The sequence below is a fragment of the Oncorhynchus mykiss genome, chromosome 6, assembly GCF_013265735.2.
Source record: "Oncorhynchus mykiss isolate Arlee chromosome 6, USDA_OmykA_1.1, whole genome shotgun sequence".
Lineage (NCBI taxonomy): Eukaryota > Metazoa > Chordata > Actinopteri > Salmoniformes > Salmonidae > Oncorhynchus > Oncorhynchus mykiss.
The window spans coordinates 92,461,814-92,483,605 of NC_048570.1; the positions used below are offsets into that span (position 1 = coordinate 92,461,814).

A 21,792-nucleotide genomic window follows, 5' to 3' on the forward strand; every position below is an offset into this window, starting at 1 on the left:
AATTCTAAACCTAACCCTAAACCTAAATCTAATTCTAAACCTAACCCTAAACCTCAACCTAAATCTAATTCTAAACCTAACCCTCAACCTAAATCTAATTCTAAACCTAACCCTAAACCTCAACCTAAATCTAATTCTAAACCTAACCCTCAACCTAAATCTAATTCTAAACCTAACCCTAAACCTCAACCTAAATCTAATTCTAACCGTAACCCTAAACCTAAATCTAATTCTAAACCTAACCCTCAACCTAAATCTAATTCTAAACCTAACCCTAAACCTCAACCTAAATCTAATTCTAAACCTAACCCTAAACCTCAACCTAAATCTAATTCTAAACCTAACCCTAAACCTCAACCTAAATCTAATTCTAACCGTAACCCTAAACCCCCTAGAAATAGAATTGTGTCCCCAGTTGGTCAAATTTGTGTTTGTTTATTATTCTTGTGGGGACCCACAAGTATAGTTAAATACGTCCAGACAGACAGACGGACAGTCAGTCAGACAGACAGACAGACAGACAGACAGACAGTCAGACATACAGACAGACAGACAGACAGACAGACAGACAGACAGACAGACAGACAGACAGACAGACAGACAGACAGTCGGACGGTCGGACGGACAGACAGGCAGGGAACATGACAACGCCTCTAAGGAAACTCTTAAAGGAGAAGATGTACACATGAAATTGTCCTTCTGAACTAGATCCACAACTCAATCTGTATCCCCCCTATCCAGCTGTTCCATTCTGAACCTGATCCACACCTCAATCTGTTTTCCCCCTGATCCAGCTGTTCCATTCTGAACCTGATCCACACCTCAATCTCTTCCCCTTATCCAGCTGTTCCATTCTGAACCTGATCCACACCTCAATCTGTTTTCCCCCTTATCCAGCTGTTCCATTCTGAACCTGATCCAGCTGTTCCATTCTGAACCTGATCCAGCTGTTCCATTCTGAACCTGATCCAGCTGTTCCATTCTGAACCTGATCCACACCTCAATCTGTTCCCCCCCTTATCCAGCTGTTCCATTCTGAACCTGATCCAGCTGTTCCATTCTGAACCTGATCCACACCTCAATCTGTTTTCCCCCTTATCCAGCTGTTCCATTCTGAACCTGATCCAGCTGTTCCATTCTGAACCTGATCCAGCTGTTCCATTCTGAACCTGATCCAGCTGTTCCATTCTGAACCTGATCCACACCTCAATCTGTTCCCCCCCTTATCCAGCTGTTCCATTCTGAACCTGATCCAGCTGTTCCATTCTGAACCTGATCCACACCTCAATCTGTTTTCCCCCTTATCCAGCTGTTCCATTCTGAACCTGATCCAGCTGTTCCATTCTGAACCTGATCCAGCTGTTCCATTCTGAACCTGATCCAGCTGTTCCATTCTGAACCTGATCCAGCTGTTCCATTCTGAACCTGATCCACACCTCAATCTGTTCCCCCCCCTTATCCAGCTGTTCCATTCTCTGTGTAACCTGCTGCTAGAATGGACGGAGAGGTAGCCTGTCGCTCGAGTCGCTACACAATAGAAGATAATGTTGAGGATAGTGTTTTATGGATCCGCATCACTGTAGAGATGAGAGATGTTCCTTTTCTTCTAAAAGGACATATTTGGTTGTTTTTTTGAAGCATTGGTCCATGTTTTTTCATAGCCCTCTGTACTGCACAACAAGGCTGAGGAAGTGAGTCTCTGGTTGGGGTAGGCTTAAGGGATGTCACAACAACAACAAGGCTGAGGAAGTGAGTCTCTGGTTGGGGTAGGCTTAAGGGATATCACAACAACAACAAGGCTGAGGAAGTGAGTCTCTGGTTGGGGTAGGCTTAAGGGATATCACAACAACAACAAGGCTGAGGAAGTGAGTCTCTGGTTGGGGTAGGCTTAAGGGATATCACAACAACAACAAGGCTGAGGAAGTGAGTCTCTGGTTGGGGTAGGCTTAAGGGATATCACAACAACAACAAGGCTGAGGAAGTGAGTCTCTGGTTGGGGTAGGCTTAAGGGATATCACAACAACAACATGGCTGAGGAAGTGAGTCTCTGGTTGGGGTAGGCTTGAGGGATATCACAACAACAACATGGCTGAGGAAGTGAGTCTCTGGTTGGGGTAGGCTTAAGGGATATCACAACAACAACAAGGCTGAGGAAGTGAGTCTCTGGTTGGGGTAGGCTTAAGGGATATCACAACAACAACATGGCTGAGGAAGTGAGTCTCTGGTTGGGGAAGGCTTAAGGGATATCACAACAACAACATGGCTGAGGAAGTGAGTCTCTGGTTGGGGTAGGCTTAAGGGATATCACAACAACAACAAGGCTGAGGAAGTGAGTCTCTGGTTGGGGTAGGCTTAAGGAATATCACAACAACAACAAGGCTGAGGAAGTGAGTCTCTGGTTGGGGTAGGCTTAAGGGATATCACAACAACAACATGGCTGAGGAAGTGAGTCTCTGGTTGGGGTAGGCTTAAGGGATATCACAACAACAACATGGCTGAGGAAGTGAGTCTCTGGTTGGGGTAGGCTTAAGGGATATCACAACAACAACAAGGCTGAGGAAGTGAGTCTCTGGTTGGGGTAGGCTTAAGGGATGTCACAACAACAACAAGGCTGAGGAAGTGAGTCTCTGGTTGGGGTAGGCTTAAGTGATATCACAACAACAACAAGGCTGAGGAAGTGAGTCTCTGGTTGGGGTAGGCTTAAGTGATATCACAACAACAACAAGGCTGAGGAAGTGAGTCTCTGGTTGGGGTAGGCTTAAGGGATATCACAACAACAACAAGGCTGAGGAAGTGAGTCTCTGGTTGGGGTAGGCTTAAGGGATGTCACAACAACAACAAGGCTGAGGAAGTGAGTCTCTGGTTGGGGTAGGCTTAAGGGATATCACAACAACAACAAGGCTGAGGAAGTGAGTCTCTGGTTGGGGTAGGCTTAAGGGATATCACAACAACAACAAGGCTGAGGAAGTGAGTCTCTGGTTGGGGTAGGCTTAAGGGATGTCACAACAACAACAAGGCTGAGGAAGTGAGTCTCTGGTTGGGGTAGGCTTAAGGGATATCACAACAACAACAAGGCTGAGGAAGTGAGTCTCTGGTTGGGGTAGGCTTAAGGGATATCACAACAACAACAAGGCTGAGGAAGTGAGTCTCTGGTTGGGGTAGGCTTAAGGGATATCACAACAACAACATGGGTGAGGAAGTGAGTCTCTGGTTGGGGTAGGCTTAAGGGATATCACAACAACAAGGCTGAGGAAGTGAGTCTCTGGTTGGGGTAGGCTTAAGGGATATCACAACAACAACAAGGCTGAGGAAGTGAGTCTCTGGTTGGGGTAGGCTTAAGGGATATCACAACAACAACATGGGTGAGGAAGTGAGTCTCTGGTTGGGGTAGGCTTAAGGGATATCACAACAACAAGGCTGAGGAAGTGAGTCTCTGGTTGGGGTAGGCTTAAGTGATATCACAACAACAACAAGGCTGAGGAAGTGAGTCTCTGGTTGGGGTAGGCTTAAGTGATATCACAACAACAACAAGGCTGAGGAAGTGAGTCTCTGGTTGGGGTAGGCTTAAGGGATATCACAACAACAACAAGGCTGAGGAAGTGAGTCTCTGGTTGGGGTAGGCTTAAGGGATATCACAACAACAACAAGGCTGAGGAAGTGAGTCTCTGGTTGGGGTAGGCTTAAGGGATATCACAACAACAACAAGGCTGAGGAAGTGAGTCTCTGGTTGGGGTAGGCTTAAGGGATGTCACAACAACAACAAGGCTGAGGAAGTGAGTCTCTGGTTGGGGTAGGCTTAAGGGATATCACAACAACAACAAGGCTGAGGAAGTGAGTCTCTGGTTGGGGTAGGCTTAAGGGATATCACAACAACAACATGGGTGAGGAAGTGAGTCTCTGGTTGGGGTAGGCTTAAGGGATATCACAACAACAAGGCTGAGGAAGTGAGTCTCTGGTTGGGGTAGGCTTAAGGGATATCACAACAACAACAAGGCTGAGGAAGTGAGTCTCTGGTTGGGGTAGGCTTAAGGGATATCACAACAACAACATGGGTGAGGAAGTGAGTCTCTGGTTGGGGTAGGCTTAAGGGATATCACAACAACAAGGCTGAGGAAGTGAGTCTCTGGTTGGGGTAGGCTTAAGTGATATCACAACAACAACAAGGCTGAGGAAGTGAGTCTCTGGTTGGGGTAGGCTTAAGTGATATCACAACAACAACAAGGCTGAGGAAGTGAGTCTCTGGTTGGGGTAGGCTTAAGGGATATCACAACAACAACAAGGCTGAGGAAGTGAGTCTCTGGTTGGGGTAGGCTTAAGGGATATCACAACAACAACAAGGCTGAGGAAGTGAGTCTCTGGTTGGGGTAGGCTTAAGGGATATCACAACAACAACAAGGCTGAGGAAGTGAGTCTCTGGTTGGGGTAGGCTTAAGGGATGTCACAACAACAACAAGGCTGAGGAAGTGAGTCTCTGGTTGGGGTAGGCTTAAGGGATATCACAACAACAACAAGGCTGAGGAAGTGAGTCTCTGGTTGGGGTAGGCTTAAGGGATATCACAACAACAACAAAAAACTGAAAATTCTCCTTTAACTTCTCCAGTGGCTGTGTTGAACGTTAAGAAACTGTTGTCTCTACATCATTGGCTTCCTGGGTCGTCTGGCACGTCTTGTGAAGTGACTGACTGTGCTGAGAGAGAGATCTCTCCGGTGGGATCTCCCTTGTTATACTTCACCACAAACAGAGAGGTATTTCTTAGTGTGCCTGCTGGGAAGAGTGTCTCTGGAGAGATGACAATGCGTTACGTTAAAGCCGCAGTTAGCATTTCACTTACTTGTTTCGCTTACTCGTTTCACTTACTCGTTTCAGTAACTTGTTCCTAAAAACAATTCCCCTTCTATAATGTGTCAGTAAAGAACTTGATGCAAGCTATCTCTATAGTGTGACAAAGATGACACGTCATTGTCATTAAATCTATTACCAGCATTTATACCAAGGAACCTTCTGTATAGTCCTAGGTGAAAGATTTCCTGTGTCTTCAACTTGACGTGTTGATGAGGTTGAGGAGGTTGTACCCTCAGGGTAGTGTGTCTTCAACCTGACGTGTTGATGAGGTTGAGGAGGTTGTACCTTCAGGGTAGTGTGTCTTTAACCTGACGTGTTGAGGAGGTTGTACCCTCAGGGTAGTGTGTCTTTAACCTGACGTGTTGAGGAGGTTGTACCCTCGGGGTAGTGTGTCTTCAACCTGACGTGTTGATGAGGTTGAGGAGGTTGTACCCTCAGGGTAGTGTGTCTTTAACCTGACGTGTTGAGGAGGTTGTACCCTCAGGGTAGTGTGTCTTCAACCTGACGTGTTGATGAGGTTGTACCCTCAGGGTAGTATGTCTTCAACTTGACGTGTTGAGGAGGTTGTACCCTCAGGGTAGTGTGTCTTCAACCTGACGTGTTGATAAGGTTGAGGAGGTTGTACCCTCAGGGTAGTGTGTCTTCAACTTGACGTGTTGATGAGGTTGTACCCTCAGGGTAGTGTGTCTTCAACCTGACGTGTTGAGGAGGTTGTACCCTCAGGGTAGTGTGTCTTTAACCTGACGTGTTGATGAGGTTGTACCCTCAGGGTAGTGTGTCTTTAACCTGACGTGTTGATGAGGTTGAGGAGGTTGTACCCTCAGGGTAGTGTGTCTTTAACCTGACGTGTTGAGGAGGTTGTACCCTCAGGGTAGTGTGTCTTCAACCTGACGTGTTGAGGAGGTTGTACCCTCAGGGTAGTGTGTCTTTAACCTGACGTGTTGATGAGGTTGTACCCTCAGGGTAGTGTGTCTTCAACCTGACGTGTTGAGGAGGTTGTACCCTCAGGGTAGTGTGTCTTTAACCTGACGTGTTGATGAGGTTGTACCCTCAGGGTAGTGTGTCTTTAACCTGACGTGTTGATGAGGTTGAGGAGGTTGTACCCTCAGGGTAGTGTGTCTTTAACCTGACGTGTTGAGGAGGTTGTACCCTCGGGGTAGTGTGTCTTTAACCTGACGTGTTGAGGAGGTTGTACCCTCGGGGTAGTGTGTCTTTAACCTGACGTGTTGATGAGGTTGATGAGGTTGTACCCTCAGGGTAGTGTGTCTTTAACCTGACGTGTTGAGGAGGTTGTACCCTCGGGGTAGTGTGTCTTCAACCTGACGTGTTGATGAGGTTGAGGAGGTTGTACCCTCAGGGTAGTGTGTCTTCAACCTGACGTGTTGATGAGGTTGAGGAGGTTGTACCCTCAGGGTAGTGTGTCTTTAACCTGACGTGTTGAGGAGGTTGAGGAGGTTGTACCCTCAGGGTAGTGTGTCTTTAACCTGACGTGTTGAGGAGGTTGTACCCTCGGGGTAGTGTGTCTTTAACCTGACGTGTTGAGGAGGTTGTACCCTCAGGGTAGTGTGTCTTCAACCTGACGTGTTGATGAGGTTGAGGAGGTTGTACCCTCAGGGTAGTGTGTCTTTAACCTGACGTGTTGAGGAGGTTGTACCCTCAGGGTAGTGTGTCTTCAACTTGACGTGTTGATGAGGTTGTACCCTCGGGGTAGTGTGTCTTCAACCTGACGTGTTGATGAGGTTGTACCCTCAGGGTAGTGTGTCTTTAACCTGACGTGTTGAGGAGGTTGTACCCTCAGGGTAGTGTGTCTTTAACCTGACGTGTTGAGGAGGTTGAGGAGGTTGTACCCTCAGGGTAGTGTGTCTTCAACCTGACGTGTTGAGGAGGTTGTACCCTCAGGGTAGTGTGTCTTCAACCTGACGTGTTGATGAGGTTGTACCCTCGGGGTAGTGTGTCTTCAACCTGACGTGTTGAGGAGGTTGTACCCTCAGGGTAGTGTGTCTTTAACCTGACGTGTTGATGAGGTTGTACCCTCAGGGTAGTGTGTCTTCAACCTGACGTGTTGAGGAGGTTGTACCCTCAGGGTAGTGTGTCTTTAACCTGACGTGTTGATGAGGTTGTACCCTCAGGGTAGTGTGTCTTTAACCTGACGTGTTGAGGAGGTTGAGGAGGTTGTACCCTCAGGGTAGTGTGTCTTCAACCTGACGTGTTGAGGAGGTTGTACCCTCGGGGTAGTGTGTCTTCAACCTGACGTGTTGATGAGGTTGAGGAGGTTGTACCCTCAGGGTAGTGTGTCTTTAACCTGACGTGTTGAGGAGGTTGTACCCTCAGGGTAGTGTGTCTTCAACCTGACGTGTTGAGGAGGTTGTACCCTCAGGGTAGTGTGTCCTCCAAATAGTGTCCCAGTCATTGCAGGGGGCGGCAGGGTAGCCTAGTGGTTAGAGCGTTGGACTAGTAACCGGAAGGTTGCAAGTTCAAACCCCCGAGCTGCCCCTGAACAGGCAGTTAACCCACTGTTCCTAGGCCGTCATTGAAAATAAGAATTTGTTCTCTGACTTGACTAGTTAAATAAAGGTAAAAAAAAACAAAAAACAGGGAAATGGGTCTCTGCTGCATTGTAGCAATCAACAACAGAGACAGAGACAGACACGTAGCGTTATGTCACTGTTAGGCTGAGTATCGGTTTGATACATCAGGGGTCAGGGGGTCACGTTAAGAGTTCACAAATCAGCCTTTTCATAAACGTAGACCATCAATGAAATCAGCATCTTAAACCAGTTTGCCAGCGTTTTATATAGAAAGTCAACCGTGTTTTTGTTGCTTCAATAGTGATCATGGACGTGCAGCTGTAGTTGAATATAGTTATAATATAGTTTTCCTTCACATGAAATACATGCATCACATTCCTCAGAAATATAACTTCACTGTAGTTATAATGTAGTTATAATAGTTTTAATATAGTTATAATATAGTTATAGTAGTTATAATATAGTTTTCCTTCACATGCATCACATTCCTCAGAAAATAACTTCACTGTAGTTATAATAGTTTTAATATAGTTATAATATAGTTATAGTAGTTATAATATAGTTTTCCTTCACATGCATCACATTCCTCAGAAATATAACTTCACGTTCATCAGATGACACCAGAAGTACAACACTATTTAACTGTCAGCCACACAAGGAAATGGGTTTATAAGGAAGAAGCATGGTGTTTTTTGGGGGGGGGAAAACTATGCATGGCCATGTTTATCATAGACAGAAGAGAGTCAAATCTCTTCTCCTGTCACAACCCCTGAAGAGGGAGCGGTTCTGACCCCAGTCCAATCTCTTCTCCTGTCACAACCCCTGAAGAGGGAGAGGTTCTGACCCCAGTCCAATCTCTTCTCCCGTCTCAACCCCTGAAGAGTGAGAGGTTCTGACCCTAGTCCAATCTCTTCTCCTGTCTCAACCCCTGAAGAGGGAGCGGTTCTGACCCCAGTCCAATCTCTTCTCCTGTCACAACCCCTGAAGAGGGAGCAGTTCTGACCCCAGTCCAATCTCTTCTCCTGTCTCAACCCCTGAAGAGTGAGAGGTTCTGACCCCAGTCCAATCTCTTCTCCTGTCTCAACCCCTGAAGAGGGAGCGGTTCTGACCCCAGTCCAATCTCTTCTCCTGTCACAACCCCTGAAGAGGGAGAGGTTCTGACCCCAGTCCAATCTCTTCTCCTGTCTCAACCCCTGAAGAGGGATAGGTTCTGACCCCAGTCCAATCTCTTCTCCTGTCTCAACCCCTGAAGAGGGAGCGGTTCTGACCCCAGTCCAATCTCTTCTTCCGTCTCAACCCCTGAAGAGGGAGCGGTTCTGACCCAGTCCAATCTCTTCTCCTGTCTCAACCCCTGAAGAGTTAGCAGTTCTGTTTTAGGCAGTGTGTTTGTGTGTTTGTCAACTCATTAGCATGTGGGGGGTATTTAGGAAGCAGAGGCCATTAGAGCAACGGGAGACTGGCTTGTATTAATCACACCTCAGACTCAGGCGTGTCCTGAATGTTAACACAGCCACGCACAGAGAGACATTCACACCTCAGTCAGGAGGAGAGGAGAGGACAGGACAGGACAGGACAGGACAGGAGGTATTCTTAGCATTCTGCTCAGGTTGACTCGGTCTGTCCTCCGTCTCTAGTCCTAGAAGTGGAGAGGACAGGAGGTATTCTTAGCATTCTGCTCAGGTTGACTCGGTCTGTCCTCCGTCTCTAGTCCTAGAAGTGGAGAGGACAGGAGGTATTCTTAGCATTCTGCTCAGGTTGACTCGGTCTGTCCTCCGTCTCTAGTCCTAGAAGTGGAGAGGACAGGAGGTATTCTTAGCATTCTGCTCAGGTTGACTCGGTCTGTCCTCCGTCTCTAGTCCTAGAAGTGGAGAGGAGAGGAGGTATTCTTAGCATTCTGCTCAGGTTGACTCGGTCTGTCCTCCGTCTCTAGTCCTAGAAGTGGAGAGGACAGGAGGTATTCTTAGCATTCTGCTCAGGTTGACTCGGTCTGTCCTCCATCTCTAGTCCTAGAAGTGGAGAGGACAGGAGGTATTCTTAGCATTCTGCTCAGGTTGACTCGGTCTGTCCTCCGTCTCTAGTCCTAGAAGTGCTGCACGGCACGCGGCTCTCCTGACATAGAAAATAAATGTTCATTTCCCACAGGGTTATTTTATAGAGAGAGATGGAACAGTGAACCCTCCTGGTCTAACTAGAAGCAGATGCTTGGCTGTGGAGGACTTCTCTCTGGTCTGTTTACATTCTCCAGCCCTCCTTCTCCCTGTCTCCATCCACCTCACCTGCTGTGTCAATGATTGCATCCCAAATTGCACACTATTCTCTTTGTAGTGCACTACTTTGACCAGGGCCCATTTGGTCAAAAGTAGTGCACTATGTAATCAAATTAGTGTACCATGTAATCAAAGTAGTGCACTATAAAGGGAATAAGGTGTCATTTGGGACACACATTATGTCTCTGCTGGACGTCCAGCCAGACAGCTGGAGGGGACGGCTTCTCTGGTATCAGCTCCAGCAGGGAGGGGTCTTCAGAGTCCAGAGCGTCCAGAGAACGGGCTCTGTTCCTGGGCTTCCATTAGATCTGTCTCCCCCCCTGGCTTGGCGTCTCAGCCAGCTGGAGGATGTTGATCTAGCCAGCTAATGTGTTGTCTTTACCGGCCCCTGGCTGGGCTGTGGCCAACCATTAGGAGGTTGTTGTTAGGTTTCTGGAGGGATGCTGTGTTGAACCCACTCCTCCCTGTTCCCCTGGCTGGGTTGGGGCCAACCATTAGGAGGTTGTTGTTAGGTTTCTGTAGGGATGCTGTGTTGAACCCACTCCTCCCTGTTCCCCTGGCTGGGCTGTGGCCAACCATTAGGAGGTTGTTGTTAGGTTTCTGGACAGATGCTGTGTTGAACCCACTCCTCCCTGTTCCCCTGCTGTGGTTAGGGCTCATAGGGGTTAGGGCTCAGAGGGGTTAGGGGTCATAGGGGTTGGGGCTCATAGGGGTTAGGGCTCAGAGGGGTTAGGGCTCAGAGGGGTTAGGGGTCAGAGGGGTTAGGGGTCAGAGGGGTTAGGGCTCATAGGGGTTAGGGGTCAGAGGGGGACTCCTGCTGTGGTATCTAGGGAGGGAGGGACTCCTGTTGTGGTCTCTAGGGAAGGAGGGACTCCTGCTGTGGTCTCTAGAGAGGGAGGGACTCCTGCTGTGGTCTCTAGGGAGGGAGGGGCTCCTGCTGTGGTCTCTATGGAGTGAGGGACTCCTGCTGTGGTCTCTATGGAGTGAGGGGCTCCTGCTGTGGTCTCTATGGAGTGAGGGGCTCCTGCTGTGGTCTCTATGGAGTGAGGGGCTCCTGCTGTGGTCTCTATGGAGTGAGGGGCTCCTGCTGTGGTCTCTATGGAGTGAGGGGCTCCTGCTGTGGTCTCTATGGAGTGAGGTGCTCCTGCTGTGGTCTCTATGGAGGGAGGGGCTCCTGCTGTGGTCTCTATGGAGGTAGGTGCTCCTGCTGTGGTCTCTATGGAGGTAGGTGCTCCTGCTGTGGTCTCTATGGAGTGAGGGGCTCCTGCTGTGGTCTCTATGGAGGTAGGTGCTCCTGCTGTGGTCTCTATGGAGTGAGGGGCTCCTGCTGTGGTCTCTATGGAGTGTGGGGCTCCTGCTGTGGTCTCTATGGAGCGAGGGCCTCCTGCTGAGGTCTCTGTGGAGAGAGGGCCTCCTGCTGAGGTCTCTGTGGAGGGAGGGGCTCCTGCTGTGGTCTCTAGAGAGAGAGTGGCTCCTGCTGTGGTCTCTATGGAGTGAGGGGCTCCTGCTGAGGTCTCTGTGGAGGGAGGGGTTCCTGCTGTGGTCTCTAGAGAGAGAGGGGCTCCTGCTGAGGTCTCTAGGGAGGGAGGGACTCCTGCTGTGGTCTCTAGAGAGAGAGGGACTCCTGCTGTGGTCTCTAGGGAGGGACTCCTGCTGTGGTCTCTAGTGAGGGAGGGACTGCTGAAACTATTACGGCCAAGACAGACTGGTGTCTGGAACTAGTGGTGTCTGTCATGTTATATGGCTGTTGTTGGGGTGGTGTCTGTCCTGTTATATGGCTGTTGTTGAGGTGGTGTCTGACTGGTTATATGGCTGTTGTTGAGGTGGTGTCTGACTGGTTATATGGCTGTTGTTGAGGTGGTGTCTGTCCTGTTATATGGCTGTTGTTGGGGTGGTGTCTGACTGGTTATATGGCTGTTGTTGGGGTGGTGTCTGTCCTGTTATATGGCTGTTGTTGAGGTGGTGTCTGACTGGTGTTAGAATTCAGTAAGTCTTTATTTTTCTTCACTAAACCAGAGTCATCATTCAACTCCCTGACACACAGAGCTAACCCTGGAGAGCAGGCTTTAATTTCTCCTCTCCTCTCCTCTCCTCTCCTCTCCTCTCCTCTCCTCTCCTCTCCTCTCCTCTCCTCTCCTCTCCTCTCCTCTCCTCTCCTCTCCTCTCCTCTCCTCCCATCCCTTCCTCTCTTCTCCCCTCCCCTCCCTTCCTCTCTTCACCCACCTCTTCTCCTCCCCTCCCTCCCTCCCTCTCCCCACCTCCCCTCCCTTCTTCTCGCCCCCCCCCTCTTCTCCTCCCTTCACTCTCTTCTCCCCTCCCTTCCTCTCTTCTCCCCACCTCCCCTCCCTCTCTCCCCTCCTTTCCTCTCTCCCCTCCCCTCCCCTCCCTTCCTATCTTCTCCCCACCTCCCCTCCCCTCCCTTCCTCTCTTCTCCCCCCTCTTCTCCTCCCCTCCCTCCCTCTCTCCCCTCCCTTCCTCTCTTCTCCTCCCCCCCCCCCCCCCTCCCTCTCTCCCCCTCCCCCCCTCCACCCCCTCTCCATTCCTCTCCTGTGCTGCTGTTCAGTTCCACAGCAGGAACCCGTGCCTGGGACATCATAAAGGGTGTAGATCAGAGATCAGAGGAATGCTGAGCGTACCTGCACTGTGCCTGGGACATCATAAAGGGTGTAGATCAGAGATCAGAGGAATGCTGAGCGTACCTGCACTGTGCCTGGGACATCATAAAGGGTATAGATCAGAGGAATGCTGAGCGTACCTGCACTGTGCACTGGGACATCATAAAGGGTATAGATCAGAGGAATGCTGAGCGTACCTGCACTGTGCACTGGGACACCATAAAGGGTATAGATCAGAGGAATGCTGAGCGTACCTGCACTGTGCACTGGGACATCATAAAGGGTGTAGATCAGAGGAATGCTGAGCGTACCTGCACTGTGCACTGGGACACCATAAAGGGTGTAGATCAGAGATCAGAGGAATGCTGAGCGTACCTGCACTGTGCACTGGGACATCATAAAGGGTGTAGATCAGAGGAATGCTGAGCGTACCTGCACTGTGCACTGGGACACCATAAAGGGTGTAGATCAGAGATCAGAGGAATGCTGAGCGTACCTGCACTGTGCACTGGGACATCATAAAGGGTGTAGATCAGAGGAATGCTGGGCGTACCTGCACTGTGCACTGGGACATCATAAAGGGTGTAGATCAGAGGAATGCTGAGCGTACCTGCACTGTGCACTGGGACATCATAAAGGGTGTAGATCAGAGGAATGCTGAGCGTACCTGCACTGTGCACTGGGACATCATAAAGGGTGTAGATCAGAGGAATGCTGAGCGTACCTGCACTGTGCACTGGGACATCATAAAGGGTGTAGATCAGAGATCAGAGGAATGCTGAGCGTACCTGCACTGTGCACTGGGACATCATAAAGGGTGTAGATCAGAGGAATGCTGAGCGTACCTGCACTGTGCACTGGGACATCATAAAGGGTGTAGATCAGAGGAATGCTGAGCGTACCTGCACTGTGCACTGGGACATCATAAAGGGTGTAGATCAGAGGTATGCTGAGCGTACCTGCACTGTGCACTGGGACATCATAAAGGGTGTAGATCAGAGGTATGCTGAGCGTACCTGCACTGTGCACTGGGACATCATAAAGGGTGTAGATCAGAGGAATGCTGAGCGTACCTGCACTGTGCACTGGGACATCATAAAGGGTGTAGATCAGAGGAATGCTGAGCGTACCTGCACTGTGCACTGGGACACCATAAAGGGTGTAGATCAGAGGAATGCTGAGCGTACCTGCACTGTGCACTGGGACATCATAAAGGGTGTAGATCAGAGGAATGCTGAGCGTACCTGCACTGTGCACTGGGACATCATAAAGGGTGTAGATCAGAGGAATGCTGGGCGTACCTGCACTGTGCACTGGGACATCATAAAGGGTGTAGATCAGAGGAATGCTGGGCGTACCTGCACTGTGCACTGGGACATCATAAAGGGTGTAGATCAGAGGAATGCTGGGCGTACCTGCACTGTGCACTGGGACATCATAAAGGGTGTAGATCAGAGGAATGCTGAGCGTACCTGCACTGTGCACTGGGACACCATAAAGGGTGTAGATCAGAGATCAGAGGAATGCTGAGCGTACCTGCACTGTGCACTGGGACACCATAAAGGGTGTAGATCAGAGGAATGCTGAGCGTACCTGCACTGTGCACTGGGACATCATAAAGGGTGTAGATCAGAGGAATGCTGAGCGTACCTGCACTGTGCACTGGGACATCATAAAGGGTGTAGATCAGAGGAATGCTGAGCGTACCTGCACTGTGCACTGGGACATCATAAAGGGTATAGATCAGAGATCAGAGGAATGCTGAGCGTACCTGCACTGTGCACTGGGACACCATAAAGGGTGTAGATCAGAGGAATGCTGAGCGTACCTGCACTGTGCACTGGGACATCATAAAGGGTGTAGATCAGAGGAATGCTGAGCGTACCTGCACTGTGCACTGGGACATCATAAAGGGTGTAGATCAGAGGAATGCTGAGCGTACCTGCACTGTGCACTGGGACATCATAAAGGGTGTAGATCAGAGGAATGCTGAGCGTACCTGCACTGTGCACTGGGACACCATAAAGGGTGTAGATCAGAGGAATGCTGAGCGTACCTGCACTGTGCACTGGGACATCATAAAGGGTGTAGATCAGAGGAATGCTGAGCGTACCTGCACTGTGCACTGGGACATCATAAAGGGTGTAGATCAGAGGAATGATGAGCGTACCTGCACTGTGCACTGGGACATCATAAAGGGTGTAGATCAGAGATCAGAGGAATGCTGAGCGTACCTGCACTGTGCACTGGGACATCATAAAGGGTGTAGATCAGAGGAATGCTGAGCGTACCTGCACTGTGCACTGGGACATCATAAAGGGTGTAGATCAGAGGAATGCTGAGCGTACCTGCACTGTGCACTTCTAGATGGGACTGGATTCAAATTGTATTCAAACGCATCCCAAAAAGATGGCCTGTCAAGATGGAGAATGTATATCTTAAGTTTTATCTTAATTTAACAGAGGAATCTGGGTTCTATTAAAAACAGATTTCTAATGTGGGATTGTGGAGTCTCTCTGTCTCTCTCTCTGTCTCTCTCTCTCTCTCTCTGTTTATTTCATTTCGAAATAATTCTGTAGTCAGCGTGATGAAGGCTTGTGATGCCAGGCTGATGGTGTCAGAGGGTGTGGAGAGTAGGGGATATTTAGCCTGGGTGTGTTAGCCTAGATGTGGCTAAATGTGTTGGCTCTGTGTTAGCAATATGCTAACTGGTCCTCTCTAAAACTAGGGTCGATGAGGCCGTGTGTGTGTGTGTGTGTGTGTGTGTGTGTGTGTGTGTGTGTGTGTGTGTGTGTGTGTGTGTGTGTGTGTGTGTGTGTGTGAGAGAGAGAGAGAGAGAGAGAGGCTTGTACACCCTGCCCTTTCTCTCCTATTACACATCATCATTGCGTTCTCCCTGGCTGTGAGATAATGCAGACTGAAGGACAGTCCGCTTTGTCTTGGCTCTGTCTGCCTGGGGTTGAACACAATAAACAATGTTCTGTGGTCAGCTTGTTACAGCACAGATATCATTTGATACTGTCTCGAGTCAACATAGTCCAGCCGACGCGCTCTCTGCACCATCCTTATCTTAAAGGGGGACTCCAGTCTCCAGAAACAGTGACTGCCTGGGTCTGTTAGCCCACTGAGATAAAGCCCAGGTCTCTGGCAAGCCGGTTATTTATCACATGTGTAGTTGAGACTCGGGCCAGGTCAGCTCTGCTCAGCGATTCCCAGATCTGCGCAGTAGGACCAGCATCCCCTCCCTCTCCCCCCTCTTCTCCTAGTACACTCTCTCTTATCCTAGTTCACTCTCTCTTCTCCTAGTTCACTCTCTCTTCTCCTAGTTCACTCTCTCTTCTCCTAGTTCACTCTCTCTTCTCCTAGTACACTCTCTCTTCTCCTAGTTCCCTCTCCCCCCTCTTCCCCTAGTACACTCTCTCTTATCCTAGTTCACTCTCTCTTCTCCTAGTTCACTCTCTCTTCTCCTAGTTCACTCTCTCTTCTCCTAGTTCACTCTCTCTTCTCCTAGTTAACTCTCTCTTCTCCTAGTTCACTCTCTCTTCTCCTAGTTAACTCTCTCTTCTCCTAGTACACTCTCTCTTCCCCTAGTTCACTCTCTCTTCTCCTAGTTCACTCTCTCTTCTCCTAGTTCCCTCTCCCCCCTCTTCCCCTAGTACACTCTCTCTTATCCTAGTTCACTCTCTCTTCTCCTAGTTCACTCTCTCTTCTCCTAGTTCACTCTCTCTTCTCCTAGTTCACTCTCTCTTCTCCTAGTACACTCTCTCTTCTCCTAGTTCACTCTTTCTTCCCCTAGTACACTCTCTCTTCCCCTAGTACACTCTCTCTTCTCCTAGTACACTCTCTCTTCTCCTAGTTCACTCTCTCTTCTCCTAGTTCACTCTTTCTTCCCTTAGTACACTCTCTCTTCTCATAGTTAACTCTCTATTCTCCTAGTTCACTCTCTCTTCTCTTAGTTCACTCTCTCTTCTCCTAGTTCACTCTCTCTTCCCCTAGTTCACTCTCTCTTCCCATGGTGTGTGTGTGTTATTGTGTGTGTGTGTGTGTGTGTGTGTGTTATGGCTGTGTGTGTGTGTTTGTGGTGTCTGTGTTAGGGTGTGTGTGTTATGGCTGTGTGTGTGTGTGTGTGTTTATTGTGTATGTGTGTTAGGGTGTGTGTGTGTGTGTTAGGGTGTGTGTGTGTGTTAGGGTGTGTGTGTGTGTGTGTGTTAGGGTGTGTGTGTGTGTGTTAGGGTGTGTGTTTGTGTGTGTGTGTGTGTGTGTGTGTGTGTGTGTGTGTGTGTGTGTGTGTGTGTGTGTATTGCCGATGGGGGAAGCAACAGAACCACATGCCCCTTGCCACAATCCTCTGCTTCACAGGCATTAAGAAGGGCAGAAGTGTGTGTGTGTGTGTGTGTGTGTGTGTGTGTGTGTGTGTGTGTGTGTGTGTGTGTGAACTAGACCAGGGGAAGCAGAGACACTCTGCACCAAGGATACAGACTGTTCAGTCTCTGTTACTAGACCACTAGACCAACTCTGTCTACACTGTTAGTCTGTCCTCTCTATGTATCTATTATAACAGGTTGTACAGGTCATGTCTGTCCTCTCCATGTATCTATTATAACAGGTTGTTCAGGTCATGTCTGTCCTCTCCATGTATCTATTATAACAGGTTGTTCAGGTCATGTCTGTCCTCTCTATGTATCTATTATAACAGGTTGTTCAGAACATGTCTGTCCTCTCCGTGTATCTATTATAACAGGTTGTTCAGGTCATGTCTGTCCTCTCTATGTATCTATTATAACAGGTTGTTCAGGTCATGTCTGTCCTCTCCATGTATCTATTATAACAGGTTGTTCAGGTCATGTCTGTCCTCTCCATGTATCTATTATAACAGGTTGTACAGGTCATGTCTGTCCTCTCCATGTATCTATTATAACAGGTTGTACAGGTCATGTCTGTCCTCTCTATGTATCTATTATAACAGGTTGTACAGGTCATGTCTGTCCTCTCCATGTATCTATTATAACAGGTTGTTCAGGTCATGTCTGTCCTCTCTATGTATCTATTATAACAGGTTGTTCAGGTCATGTCTGTCCTCTCCATGTATCTATTATAACAGGTTGTTCAGGTCATGTCTGTCCTCTCTATGTATCTATTATAACAGGTTGTACAGGTCATGTCTGTCCTCTCCATGTATCTATTATAACAGGTTGTTCAGGTCATGTCTGTCCTCTCTATGTATCTATTATAACAGGTTGTTCAGGTCATGTCTGTCCTCTCCATGTATCTATTATAACAGGTTGTTCAGGTCATGTCTGTCCTCTCCATGTATCTATTATAACAGGTTGTTCAGGTCATGTCTGTCCTCTCCATGTATCTATTATAACAGGTTGTACAGGTCAGGTGTTTCCACTTCTCTCTTCTCGGTACTTATTTTAAGCTGAACTACATATCTATTCCATGAAGGGAACAAACAGGAATGCATTGCAGATATATGGGTATAACTCCGTCCATGCGTTCTCTCTATATATGCTGTCACTCTGTGCAGACCCAGAGTGTGGAGATGTGTAGCAGGCTAATTCTCTTAACACCTCTCTTTCTCTCTCTCTTTTTTTATCTCTCTCTCTCCATCTCTCTCTTTCTCTCTTTTTCTCTCTTTTTGGATTTTGGATTTGTTTTCGAATTCTTTGTGGGTCTGTGTAATCTGAGGGAAATATGTCTCTCTAATATGGTCATACATTGGGCAGGAGGTTAGGAAGTGCAGCTCAGTTTCCACTTCATTTTGTGGGCTGTGTGCACATAGCTTGTCTTCTCTTGAGAGCCATGTCTGCCTACGGCGGCCTTTCTCAATAGCAAGGCTATGCTCACTGAGTCTGTACATAGTCAAAGCTTTCCTTAAGTTTGTGGTCAGGTATTCTGCCACTGTGTACTCTCTGTTTAGGGCCATATAGCATTCTAGTTTGCTCTGTTTTTTTGTTAATTCTTTCCAATGTGTCAAGTAATTATCTTTTTGTTTTCTCATGATTTGGTTCGGTCTAATTGTGTTGCTGTCCTGGGGCTCTGCGGGGTGTGTTTGTTTTTGTGAACAGAGCCCCAGGACCAGCTTGCTTAGGGGACTCTTCTCCAGGTTCATCTCTCTGTAGGTGATGGCTTTGTTATGGAAGGTTTGTGAATCGCTTCCTTTTAGGTGGTTGGAGAATTTAACGGCTCTTTTCTGGATTTTGATAATTAGTGGTTATCGGCCTAATTCTGCTCTGCATGCATTATTTGGTGTTCTACGTTGTACACTGAGGATGTTTTTGCAGAATTCTGCATGCAGAGTCTCAATTTGGTGTTTGTCCCATTTTGTGAAGTCTTGGTTGGTGAGCGGACCCCAGACCTCACAACCATAAAGGGCAATGGGCTCTATGACTGATTCAAGTATTTTTAGCCAAATCCTAATTGGTATGTTGAATTTCATGTTCCTTTTGATGGCATAGAATCTCTCTCTCTCTCTGCATCTCTCTCTCTCTCTGCATCTCTCTCTCTCTTTCTCTCTCTCTGTCTCTCTCTCTCTCTGCATCTCTATCTGTCTCTCTCTCTGCATCTCTCTCTTTTTCTCTCTCTCTGCATCTCTATCTGTCTCTCTCTCTGCATCTCTATCTGTCTCTCTCTCTGCATCTCTCTCTATTTCTCTCTCTCTCTCTCTCTCTGCATCTCTCTCTTTTTCTCTCTCTCTTTCTCTCTTTCTCTCTCCCTCTCTTTCTCTCTTTCTCTCTCCCCCTCTCTTTCTCTCTCTCTCTTTCTCTATCTCTGTCTCTCTCTCTCTCTCTCTCTCTCGCTCTCTCTCTCTCTGCATCTCTCTCTCTCTCTGCATCTCTCTCTCTCTGCATCTCTCTTTCTCTCTCTCTCTGTCTCTCTTTCTCTCTCTCTCTGTCTCTCTTTCTCTCTCTCTGTCTCTCTCTCTGTCTCTCTCTCTCTTCCTCTCTCTCTCTCTGTCTCTCTCTCTGTCTCTCTCTCTTCCTCTCTCTCTCTCTCTCTCTCTCTCTCTCTCTCTCGCTCTCTCTGTCTCTCTGTCTCTCTCTCTGCATCTCTCTCTTTTTCTCTCTCTCTGCATCTCTATCTGTCTCTCTCTCTGCATCTCTCTCTCTGTCTCTCTGTCTGTCTCTCTCTCTCTCTGCATCTCTCTCTCTCTGTCTGTCTGTCTCTCTCTCTGCATCTCTCTCTCTCTCTCTCTCTGTCTCTCTCTCTCTCTCTGTCTCTCTCTCCTCCAGACCTACCCAGTGATGGGAGATGGAGGACAAGGGGCCTCGTGTAGCAGACTACTTCGTGCTGGCTGGTCTGACCGACTCCTCCACGCCTCTGGAGCAGGAGATCCACTTCCACGATGTCTGCCACAAGACGGCCAAACCCAAGCCGCCCATCACCGACGTCGCTGTGGTGATGCGCTCGCTGGGGGAAGAGGTGCCTCCTGGGTACACGTGCGTGGAATCCACGCCGTCCGGCCTGTCAGCGGACCTGAACAACGGAAGTCTCATGGCGCCACAGATCTTCCTGTGTTACAGACGAGGACGAGACAAACCACCACTCACTGACCTGGGGTAGGTAGACAAACCTGGGGTAGTTATGACCTAGGGTAGTTATGACCTGGGGTAGGTAGACAAACCACCACTCACTGACCTGGGGTAGGTAGACAAACCTGGGGTAATTATGACCTGGGGTAGGTAGACAAACCACCACCCACTGACCTGGGGTAGGTAGACAAACCTGGGGTAGTTATGACCTGGGGTAGGTAGACAAACCTGGGGTAGTTATGACCTGGGGTAGGTAGACAAACCTGGGGAAGTTATGACCTGGTGTAGTTATGACCTGGGGTAGGTAGACAAACCTGGGGTAGTTATGACCTGGGGTAGGTAGACAAACCTGGGGTAGTTATGACCTGGGGTAGGTAGACAAACCTGGGGTAGTTATGACCTGGGGTAGGTAGACAAACCTGGGGAAGTTATGACTTGGTGTAGTTATGACCTGGGGTAGGTAGACAAACCTGGGGTAGTTATGACCTGGTGTAGTTATGACCTGGGGTAGTTATGACCTGGTGTAGTTATGACCTGGGGTAGGTAGACAAACCTGGGGTAGTTATGACCTGGGGTAGTTATGACCTGGGGTAGTTATGACCTGGTGTAGTTATGACCTGGGGTAGGTAGACAAACCTGGGGTAGTTATGACCTGGGGTAGTTATGACCTGGGGTAGGTAGACAAACCTGGGGTAGTTATGACCTGGGGTAGATATGACCTGGGGTAGGTAGACAAACCTGGGGAAGTTATGACCTGGTGTAGTTATGACCTGGGGTAGGTAGACAAACCACCACTCACTGACCTGGGGTAGGTAGACAAACCTGGGGAAGTTATGACCTGGTGTAGTTATGACCTGGGGTAGTTAGACAAACCACCACTCACTGACCTGGGGTAGGTAGACAAACCTGGGGAAGTTATGACCTGGGGTAGTTATGACCTGGGGTAGGTAGACAAACCACCACTCACTGACCTGGGGTAGGTAGACAAACCTGGGGAAGTTATGACCTGGTGTAGTTATGACCTGGGGTAGGTAGACAAACCTGGGGTAGTTATGACCAGGGGTAGTTATGACCTGGGGTAGTTACGACCTAGGGTAGGTAGACAAACCACCACTCCCTGACCTGGGGTAGATATGACCTGGGGTAGTTATGACCTGGGGTAGGTGGACAAACCACCACTCACTGACCTGGGGTAATTATGACCTGGGGTAGATATGACCTGGTGTAGTTATGACCTGGGGTAGATATGAGCTGGGGTAGTTATGACCTGGGGTAGATATGAGCTGGGGTAGTTATGACCTGGGGTAGATATGACCTGGGGTAGATATGAGCTGGGGTAGATATGACCCAACTATATCAGACTGGTTAATTAGACACATCTCTGACTGAGAGGAGACCCAACTATAGCAGACTGGTTAATTAGATACATCTCTGACTGAGACCCAACTATAGCAGACTGGTTAATTAGACACATCTCTGACTGAGAGGAGACCCAACTATAGCAGACTGGTTAATTAGACACATCTCTGACTGAGACCCAACTATAGCAGACTGGTTAATTAGACACATCTCTGACTGAGAGGAGACCCAACTATAGCAGACTGGTTAATTAGACACATCTCTGACTGAGACCCAACTATAGCAGACTGGTTAATTAGACACATCTCTGACTGAGAGGAGACCCAACTGGTAGTGAACTGTTTACAAACCGTGCGGTTACTATGGAAACCGCAGCTGTCCGTCACCACTACTTAGCTAATTGAAATAGGCCCTTGCTCCAACCTCTTAGTTTTAGAGAGGTTTTAGCTAGCAGAATGATACATATTAGGATCAGCAGAACGTGTTTCAACGTCTTGTTTTTAGCCTGAAATGATCTCTGCTGTGTTGCAGTGAAGACTAAGCCTCTGAGCGTCACAGTGTGGACCTAACTTTGTTTTCTAACAAAGAGTAAGACATGAGGAATAGCTTTGTTTTTGGGTCAAACGCAAACCCATGGATTCCCAC

General features: G+C 48.5%; 2 protein-coding genes across 11 annotated transcripts in view; both read left to right on the forward strand.

Annotated features, from left to right (window-relative positions):
* The window catches only part of LOC118965058, an 18,762-nt gene extending 17,595 nt beyond the window's left edge, over positions 1-1,167 (forward strand). Inside the window, exon 5 of the mRNA XM_036981805.1 lies at positions 1,026-1,167. Within this exon, the coding sequence (XP_036837700.1) occupies positions 1,026-1,167 (142 nt within the window). The remainder of the gene's footprint in view (positions 1-1,025) is intronic.
* Positions 1-21,792, forward strand: part of LOC110487142 (C-myc promoter-binding protein) — a 147,565-nt gene that overhangs the window by 21,665 nt on the left and 104,108 nt on the right. For 9 of the 10 annotated variants that reach the window (XM_036981547.1, XM_036981550.1, XM_036981552.1 and 6 more), the window contains exon 2: positions 19,489-19,815. In XM_036981547.1, coding sequence (XP_036837442.1) covers positions 19,508-19,815 — 308 coding nt within the window. In that variant the 5' untranslated portion in view covers positions 19,489-19,507. Of the gene's footprint in view, positions 1-19,488; positions 19,816-20,960; positions 20,981-21,792 lie in introns of those variants that run through there. The other variant, XM_036981554.1, reaches the window with a different exon arrangement.